The 10,624-nt window shown below is 33.6% G+C and overlaps 1 protein-coding gene across 1 annotated transcript; it reads left to right on the top strand.

Annotated features, from left to right (window-relative positions):
* The first annotated feature begins 1,756 nt into the window (after positions 1–1,756).
* LOC108339654 (protein FAF-like, chloroplastic) lies at positions 1,757–4,113 on the top strand. Its single transcript, XM_017576834.2, has 2 exons — positions 1,757–1,830; positions 2,213–4,113. The coding sequence occupies exon 2, from the start codon at positions 2,243–2,245 to the stop codon at positions 3,797–3,799; it is 1,557 nt and encodes a 518-aa protein (XP_017432323.1). The 5' UTR covers positions 1,757–1,830; positions 2,213–2,242; the 3' UTR covers positions 3,800–4,113.
* The last annotated feature ends 6,511 nt before the right edge of the window (positions 4,114–10,624 follow it).

The raw sequence follows: 10,624 nt of genomic DNA, 5'->3' as shown, positions 1-10,624 counted from the left end.
ATGATTATTACTACTAATTGTGAAATAATTTTAGACCAAACACAAAATGGCATATAAATAATGTTAAAATATTATAAAAAAATATTGTGAAACTATCGTTATTTTTTGTTTTGTTTTATGTATTTTTTTTAATTTTTCTTTTAAAAGTGTGTCATTTAATCCTAATGTTTTAAAGCTATCCATACGAAATTACAGAACCATAAAGCTGAATTTTCATACGATAAAAATCAAGTTAAACAAAAAGAGGCACCACAAAAATCACTTGATTTACTTCTGAGCCAACAATTTAAATTATTATGGTTATTGGTGGATCTCTTTGTAAAAAAATTTCTAATTTTATTAAAATAGAAATAAATTTATAAATTTATTTTTTATATTAATATTATAAATGTTACATATATTAAATTATTAGATATTTTATATAAATATTTCATTTTTATTTTTTATCTTTAATTAATTTATTATTATTTTTTATTTGTATTATGAATTTAGTTCATGTTTGTTTTATTATATATGTTTTATTGAATATTCAATTCAAGGAAATTAATTTATATATAACTTTTACTATATTAAATAGTAGGTAAGAACGGTGATGTGATTATGCATATTCATTTTGACTGCTCATCATCGTCGTCCATTTTCATTTGTTCACCGATGTAATTAAATTCAGAAAACGAGTAAACGGCACATAACATATATTGCGTGACAGATCACAGTGTATTTAATATCCAATCACGGATCCTGTTTCTCTTCTCAAAATAATTTTTATTTTTGTTAAAATTTACTGTATTTTTATTTTTGTTTTTCTATTATCATCACTTTTCTATTGTAATAATTTATTTTTTTAATTATATAATTTATTTTTTAAATATTAAAATTTATTTAATAATATTTGAATGGTTTATATATTTAATTATAAAATTGATATTTTAATTACACTGAACTAAATACATAAAATGAAATTGGAGAAAAAATTTACTTAATTGAGTTAACTTATTCATGTGTAGTTGATCTATTTAGATTATAATTTTTTTTACTTTTTTAAAATTAAATTGAATCAAATTATATTTATTTAATTTAATAATTTAGTTCTTATATATATTTTAGTTTTTATAATTTTTTTATTTAATTAAGTTTTAATATATTTTAAATAGAGTTAATTTAACTTCTTACATGCTAATATTAGTTGAAATCTGTCGTGTGTCAAAATGTAAATTCTCATTTATTTTGATAATGTTTTTGTTTAATAAGTGATATTCTCTAAAGAGTTTGATATGTAACATCTTCAAGATTTGGACGCGACATCTTCAAAATGACATGTTAATGTTTAATTAATTAATAAATCAAATTGAATAGATGAAAATTATTAAAATTTAATGAAATAAAAAGAAATATAAAAATGAATATAAATTTAAATATAAAAACTAAATTACTAATTAAATATTTTTATTGAAAACAAATGGATGAAATTATGAGTTTGACGTCTTTTTCCTATTATCAAGTGCAGAGTATTGATAAATTTTGACAACACGCATGAATTTATATCTTGAAATTATCTATAATAAATAGGCACATCAACATTTTACAGAATCCCTCTGAAACCTGTGTCCATAATAAAATGGGAAAAGAGAAAGAAAAATAAAATAGAAATTGATAAAGGAGTGTTTTCCTGGTGCGTAAGTAGGGCCCACTGAACACGGTTCCTAGAGCTTTTGGCCCCTTACAAATACCCTCATTCTCCCCTTCCACCATTCCCATCATCAACCACAAACCAAACCAAACCAACACTCACCCTCTCTTCGACGTTCTTGCCTTCCATCTTCTTTCAAGGTATATTTTCTTAATTCAATTCCTTTCACTTCACTCTTTTACAAAATCTCCATACAATTTTTTTAACTCATTATTTGTTCTCTTTTCTTGTCAGAATTAAGATAAAACTTCATTTCTGAAAACAAAAAATAACACTAAAATCACTTACATAAATGTATCTAAGTTTTCTGCATGTATTTTCCCTGCACTTCATTAATATTGTGCGTTTTCCAAAACCTCATGCATGTTACCTATCTGACTCCACTTTGAAACTTGAAAACTTGTTTTTAAACACTCCTCACTACTTTATAGTTTTTATCATGTACACTTCTAGGGAGTGTTTATGATGTTGTTAATTGTTATTTGGCGTCTTGTTCTAAATTCTTGTGACCTTTCTGTGCAGCTAGCTAAGTAAGAAGCACTTTTATTGGACATGTCAGCATCTTCTGTTGCCATCACCAACAACAACGTCAACAACAAGCTTCAAGGCCAAAGTCTATTCCTTTCTTCTTCTTCTTCTTCTTCTTCTTCTTCCTCTGTGAAGAGAGAAGAAGAGACCATGATGCAGAATCAAGGCATCATCACCATTTTCGACTCAAACACAAACACAATTTCTCCTGCTTCTTCTATGCCAAGAGCTCTCTCGGCAGACATGTCCTCAGAGAACTTCCTCTCTCAAACCATTGCTCTTTCCGAAGAATTCGTGCATGCCAAAACCATTGATGACTCGGAAGATGAAGAGAGCAATGACAAGGAGCTTGACGATGAAGCTGAAAGAGAGAGGCTCGAGATTTGGAGTTCCATCCAACGGAACAAGAAGGAGGAGCAAGAGAAATCAGGGTCAGTTGATACGTGGAGCTCAATCATATCCCTTAAAGGAAAAGATGAAATCTCGAAATCTCTTCCTGCGTCACTTTATGTTCATCCTCTTGTGAAAAGGACCAAGAGTTGTTTGAGTGAGAAGAGCCTCCAAATCTGCACAGAGAGTCTCGGATCCGAGACTGGCTCTGATGGGTTGTTGTCTTCTTCTTATTCTTCTACTGAGACAGGGGATGCAGAGGAAAAAGAGAAAGTTGCAGAACCAACACATCAAGAAGAAGAAGAGTTGAGCAATTATGCATCATTGGTGGTGGCTACAAAGAAGGCTTCGTCACCAACACGTGCTTTCCCTCCGCCACTCCCTTCACTCTCTCATCAACAAGCCGGTCCTTCACTTCACATGCGTTCACGCCGTGACAACGGAAGGTTGGTTCTAGAAGCTGTTTCGGTCCCTTCTCACAACAATTTCAGCATTCAGCGTCAAGGTGGTCGCCTCGTCCTCTCTTTCTCCAACCACCAAGAAGAGGATGAGGAGGAGGAGGAAGAAGAAGAGAATGATGATTGTGTGGAGCAAGAATACTCAGGAGGGTTGGAGTTTGAGGAAGATGAGGCAGACGCGGAAGAAGAATACGCTTTTGGGACGAAAGGACACTTATTGTCTAGTGGGGTGACAAGTAATGTTCAAGGGTTGGCTTTGATGACGAATAATAAGAAAAAGACAATCGGGGTATTGAACAGGAGTCCAAAGTGGTCGGAGAAGTTCAATGAGATGACCAATTTTAATGATGTTAATGTGGCACAATCGCTGCCCCCGAGGCCAAGGGTGGCAAGGTTGATTCCATCAGCACCAGCGGTGGCTGCAGCTGCAGCTTCTTTCAATTTCAATGCTTATGAGTACTATTGGAGGTCCAACTCTGCTCCATCAAAAGGTACGAGTGTTAAACTTAACTCACTTGACCAAAACAAAAAACATCATCAGAACCATCAAGAGAACATGAAGAGCAAGGTTGTTGTCTCCAGGGACATGAACAAGATGGTCCCAAGGGAGCAACAACAGGTGTTGGTTCTAAGAGGGAAGAATGGTGATTACTTGGTTCACAATCTGAAGAGTTGCAAGGATTCTAGAAGGTCGTTTCTGTTCTGGGAACCCTATTGCATTGCCACCTCTTGAGTCAGTGACAAACAACTAATCCAAAATCCATTGCTCAAAACGCTAATTATTGCTTCATCATCCTTTTATCTCTACCTGGTTCCAGTCTTTGAGGGAGTTGTTTAGTGCAATCAAATAAAGAAAAGGGAGCGGAAGAAAAGGACAGTGAGAGAGAGAGAGAGAGAGAGAGGAGAAAATACTTTATTTGTGTTGTAAGATGAGAGAGATGACTTGAACAGTGTTCTCATATATAATACTATTTATCTGTCTGTATTTGCTATTGGCTAATGGTTTAATACGTACACAACGTAATCTTAGCTCATCTTTGACTTGGACGATTGTCTTGTCTTGCTCTAAGATTATCATCACTTCTTAGCTTTTCAGCTTTCTTACTTTTCTAATCCTAACCAATGGGGTTTCAGAATCAGTCCTGTCCAGCCTAATTGGTCTTATTTTTTGGGAACACCATGATCATTCCCTGATATGCCTTTCCCTTCCGAGCTGTTAAACTAACAAAGTGACAGCTATATGTACGTAACAAACTAAATTAAAATCATATTTTTCTTTATTGTACTACATTTTTTTTACAAATGCCCATAATTACAATTTCGTGAGAGGTAAATTTGAAGAACAAGGAAACATAGGAAAAACCTTAGTTATATCTATGATTTTGTTAATAGAGACTAATCTATACTGCAGTTAATGGTTGTACGTGCATCCACCGATTCATGCTTTTGGTTTTGCGTTCCTTGGTTTTGAGAGAAATAAAGTTGTGAAAAGAGCCTAGCACTATAAAAGGAAAATGTAGCTATATGTGTCATGCTACATCAGCACTGCATTTTTGAATGATATTATTAAACATGTGAGACAACTATGGAAAGGAAGATGACAGCATCATCAACTTCATCTGATATATATATATTTTAGCTGTCAATTTTCTGTTGGTGGAGATGACGACTTACCAATAGAAAACAGAAATGCACAAACTTAGGAATAAAAAATTAACATCAAGTGTGATTTTACTTCCAATACGTTGCTAATGGTAAACCATGGATTGCATGCTACTCATTTTGTTTTTCTGTAGTAACCTAAATTTCCTGAGGTTATCTCTTTATTCTCTTGGCCTACAAGAAATAAAACATTTCCTTTGTTTACTTGTATTATTATAGGTTTAATGTCTTAATAGGTCTCTATTTTCGTTCCAAATTTGAAATAGGTCCCTGTTATATTTGAAGTCTTAATTAGATTCTTATTTTTGTTAATTTGATGCAAATAAACCCTTTCCGTCAATTTCAGAAAACGGCGTTAAGGAGTGTGTGACGTGGCGTGTGTGAATTCAATTTTTTAAGGTTTAATGTCTCAATAGGTCCCTATTTTCGTCCCAAATTTGAAATAGGTCCCTGTTATATTTGAAATAGGTCTCTATTTTCGTCCCAAATGTGAATTCAAAATTTTGAATTCAAATATAAAAGGGACCTATTTCAAATTTGGGACGAAAATAGGGACCTATTGAGACATTAAACCTTAAAAAATTGAATTCACACACGCCACGTCACGCACTCCTTAACGCCGTTTTTTGAAATTGATGGAAAGGATTTATTTGCATCAAATTAACGAAAATAAGAATCTAATTAAGACTTCAAATATAACAGGGACCTATTTCAAATTTGGGACGAAAATAGGGACCTATTGAGACATTAAACCTATTATTATACAACTACTTGTCTTATTATACATCCACGTCTTTAAAAAATTGTCATATTGATCATTACATTGAAATCGATAATTTAAAATAGATAGGGTAAGATAGATTTTATTTACGGAAAAATTTTCAAATCTCATTAAAACGCACCCAAAACTCCATCTGAGTGGACGCCAAGTGTCAAGGGAAGGGATTTGGAAATCAGAAAGTGGAAAACAGGTGGCTGCAGGAGAGTGGACGTTCGTTCTTGGTGACGGCAGTAGTAAATGCCAAATTCCAAATGTTGTGCCACTTCTCTGCATGCTACCTTCTTCTCCAAATTTCTAAACCATTTTCTCCTCCTTCTCTCTAGATTTCTTCATCTTCTCTCTAAGAAAACACTCACTTTCTCTTCTCCGATCACCACTCAGGCACCGCTGAAGCACTCTCGGCGTCAATAGCTTCCAGTTGAACCGATCAGTTTGTGATTCTAAGTTGGTGAGTGTCTATCTCTCTTGTATGTTCGTTTAAGTCTTGCATGCAACTCTCTAGTTATGGTCGCCTGAGTGGATGGTAGTATTATGAGTGTTTCTAGTTTTCTCCGTAGTTCATTATTCCTAGCAACGTGATCGTCGAACGTTAGTTCTGTGGTAGAGAGAAGCTTTATTCTGCTTCATTTGAGTGTTCGTTCACATATCGAGGTAAGGGAAGCTTATTTAATTTAATTTATATTCTTGTTTGAATTATTGGTTGAATATGAAATATGTACGTGCTGCTCGTTTAGAAGTATGAATGGATGACTGATGCATGTTGTGAATTGAGCTGAAATAGAATTGATATTCAAATGTGATAGTATGGTCGAACGTTACTAGCGAGCGTTATGTGCTTCTTAGGAGTATATGGTCTTACTTTAGTTCTTATGTTTTGAGAATAGAGTATAAGAGTCTTCTTGTAATACTATATAGGAGTAGTTAAACTTTGACCTGGAGTTCATGTTCACCATTTTGTTACTCTTTAAGCGTCCGTCTACATTAAGTTCTTCTGCTATAAGAAATTTCGTTGGTGGAGTTCGTGTTATAATAATAATAGATATGTATAATGAGTGTTCGACTTAAGTGTAGTCCTTCTTTAGAATTCCTAAGGAGTTTTATGTGAATTTATTAGCGATCAGTCTTGGATCAAGCGTTTAGTCTCAGTCGCGCTCGTTCCTGATAAGTATTTGGTCTTGAACCAACATTCATTCAATAGTGTTCGGTTTCTATAGGGCTCGGTCTTAAACCAAGCGCTGGATCTCGTTTTTGTAATATAGTATCACTGTGCTTAAAATCAGAGTCTTTATTCAAATTAGATAGCGTTCGTTAATTCATAGCTTCTCGTCAATATTATTACTTAGTATAAGTTAGTATTGGTCTTTGATAGGTGTTTGGCCTAGAGTCTTAGTACTCGACCTAGGTTTTGTGGCGTACGGTTGGACTTTTAGGAGTTTGTTTATTGTAAGTAAATGGGTAGTACTAAATCTTGTTAGTTTCTAAGAAGCGTTCATCAGTCGTATTGTGACTATGATAAAAGTGTATGAGCTCGTTTCATGTGAATGTATGGATGATTAAACATGAGAAGAGTTGAGTTGTGATGTGTATGAAATAGTTGATTATGAACGAGTATTTCAGGGAGGAATGTCTTAGAAAGTGGTTATTGATTGGTAAAGTATGAATGTGGGCAAAGCTTAGCTGGCGTTCATCCTGATATTCCATAATTACTCGTTCTCATGTAGAGAGGATTAAGTCACGTGTGGGAATGGCAGGAGGTCCTAGTCCTTATGGTTAATTTGGATGGAACGGACTAACCTTGGGTGGCAGCTGTTGAGGGCATCCTAGTTACTACATCACCCAGGTGCACGAACGTCGTAGCTACACAGGATTCATATAGTCCGGACAGTCAGAGTCAAGTGGTCGTTATTTGCATGCATGATTGTATGAAGTATGATGTGGTTGTTATTGTTCTTGTTATGAATATTGTATGATGTGCTTGGAGAAATTAAATTATATAAGCTTACCCTATTTTCTTTTCATTGTTGTCTGTGGTGTTTGTTCTGTCGTTGTCCTGTTGCGATGATCATCCATGTGGATGTGAGCAGAAGGAGAAGAGTTGCTGGAAGCAGTGTTGGAAGACGCGGAGGAAGTGAAGGCCGAACCTTAGAGACGTTCGGTCTGTTAGTAGTTTTATGCTTTTGTAAAAACGTTCGATGTGTTCCTTTTGTAGAACATTCGGTCTAGTGACAATTGGACTAGTGGTTTTGAATTCTATAATGTTATGTAAGGTCGTTCGGCCGTATGGGTACTTTAGACGAACGTTAAACTGATTTGTATTATTATTAATATGTGATGACTCTCGTATATGGTTTTACATTGTATATTTTTGGGATGTTACAAAAATGACATCATTTATGGGTTGTTCTAATTTAGTTATATGTGTTGATATTTTTAGAAAACATTTAAGTGAATATGGGAATGACTTTTCAACCGTTTTAAGAATGGAAATTTTTATTTATATTAGGTTTATGAGATCGTTTATGTTTTTGAAGAAGAGCTTTTACAAGTTTTGATTAGAAAGTGATTTTAGTTTAGTTTGTCATGACTTCTTGTATAAATGAGTAACTTCTTAAAGTTTTAGAAGAGAGATGACCTCAATATTTATATTTTTGTAAGCATATACATTTTAAAAATTTTCATGTTTTTTATGAGAGAAATTATTATATCAATAGGTTAAATAATTTGGCTTTAGCTAAAATATCTTTTTAGTCCTCTAATTTGTTTGAAAATTTTAATTAGGTTCCTAATTTTTTTTTGGTTTAATTAAGTTATCTAATTTTTAAAAATGATCCAATTTAGTCCTAATCAATGACAACTTTTAAATCGTTAACGATAGAGTGAGAATAATTGCATAGATGATAAGTATGTCCAAAACCTTTTTACAATTAAACACAAGTTACCCATGTGTCTTTATATCTATCAAACCCTTCCAAAACAACAAATATAATCAAGTTATTTGTTTGATCAAAAAAACACCTAGATTCTAGTTTTTGGTCTAAGTCAGTGCAACAATAAATAGTCAAAATGGCACTAGGTTATAGGTTTTATTCCAAACCACTACATTATATTGATACTGTGCCCAATGTATTATTCTTATCTCAGTAGGTTAGATTGATTTTATCAAGATTCAACATCATTCAACAATAGTACGTCTCGTGCTAGAGTCTAGTTTCCTTAGTCCTCAATTTGGTGATGAAGTTCTTCTGTTTGAGGTCATTGCTTGATTTGTATTAGTAATTTCATAACACTGATTTATATTCCCTGCAATTTAATGCTTGCAAATATAGTAGATAACTCACACGTATTTGTTATATATTATACATCTTTCCACCCCTGCCTCTGACCAGTCCAACCACCTTAATTGTCTTATGTTGTGCTAGCCCATTTGTTAGCATTACACTTTACCACTTTTCCAAAGGCCAGCATTACACTGTACCACTTTTCCAAAGGCCTTGCACTAATCTATTTTCCACACTAGATCTTAGCCAGCCACATATTTGTTTCCTCATTTTTCCAACTCCCATGTAGGTCATAATGTTTTCAAGTAGTCAATAAGGCTTAATTTGTGTTGTTCGGTTTTGAACATGTACTGTAAGTTTTGGAGTGCTATTTCAAGCTTCAAATGAGTTGTTCAAGTTTCATCTATGTTGGTTTGGTATGTTGGTTTGTCTTATTGGTATTATGCTATTTTAGTATGCTACCATGTTAGTTTTTGGTCTGTTATCGTGTTGTGTAGTGTTGTACCAGGTTGGGTTTGTTTTTTGTCGGGCTGAGTAGGTCTTGGTCGGGCTATCTTAGTGATTGTGTCAAGTTGGGTTGTTTCTGATTGAGCTATGTTGTTTAGACCGAGTTGTTTTAGACCTTGTATTAGAGGCTTTAGAACTTAGCTTGTATGCTTTGGAGGTCGACCACTTCAGTTGTATCAAACAATCTCCTACTATGACAATCAACTTCTTGTTTAAACAACTTAAACCTTTACCCATCAACCCTAACCCCCAAACCTAAGCAAACATAAATGGAATAAGCACATATCTAATTTGAAATCCTCTCGTCCTCTTTAATCACTTACTACAAAATTCCCCAAGTAATGTCCTACTAATTTTCACCTTCACAAAAATGGACAATAGTCATGAAAAAGGAGTTCACTGTATAAATGACTTTTTCTCATCCGTTATAATAATTTATTCACACGTGCCAAATAATTTATTTTACACGAATGTCGTAGATAAACCTACATATGAGAGTAAACAATTCAACATGTCAAACACAACTTCGGCAAATAAGATTTAATGAAATAAAAACATTACAATTTTCATTCAAACTTTTTTCTCCATAATTTCCATTTAAACCTTTTTCTCCATAATTTCCATTATAAGCAAGTCTCTACTTTTACTGCATCACCATAAAAGAAAATTTATAGTGCAACTAAATTCCAATATATATTACTAATGCCACCAATGTCTCATTTCAAATAATGTATTCCAAACATAACTACCAATATTATTGAAAAATAATACTATGGATGAGTAAAACAAACAGGACAACAAGTTTTTTCCATTGTACAGAAGCCTTCAATATTCTACCCAAGTTGTTGTCAAGTCCTACATAGTTTTTTTCCTTTTGTTAAAAAAAATTAACTATTAGATCAACAAACCAAATAATCTTATACTACAAAATACACAAATATCATCAAATAATTTCTTTTCAAAACGATGCCTTTCTCATATTTTAAAAAGTAATTATGAAATGAATAAGCAAATGGAATCTCACCACGACACATTTACTCTGCCCTCAGACCACCCACTACAACAAACATAAGGGACGAACCATCAACCAATAACTTTCACAATGAATCACACTATTGCCAACGAATCATCAACGACAAGAATCTTATTCAAGTCATCGCAGTAATTCGATTTATTGTACTTCTTCCCACGGCAACCACCATAGCACTCAACAATCACCCATGAAACGAACCCTAAAACGTTGTCACAGCATTTTCACGACTTTGCGTTTCTTCACAACCATTATTTGTAACCCTTACCCATTTGTATTTCCCTTTAAAGAACCCTAACC

The sequence above is a fragment of the Vigna angularis genome, chromosome 5 (assembly GCF_016808095.1).
Source record: "Vigna angularis cultivar LongXiaoDou No.4 chromosome 5, ASM1680809v1, whole genome shotgun sequence".
Taxonomy (NCBI): domain Eukaryota; kingdom Viridiplantae; phylum Streptophyta; class Magnoliopsida; order Fabales; family Fabaceae; genus Vigna; species Vigna angularis.
Note: the sequence above shows the minus strand (reverse complement) of the source record. Positions and strands in the feature narration are given on the sequence as shown.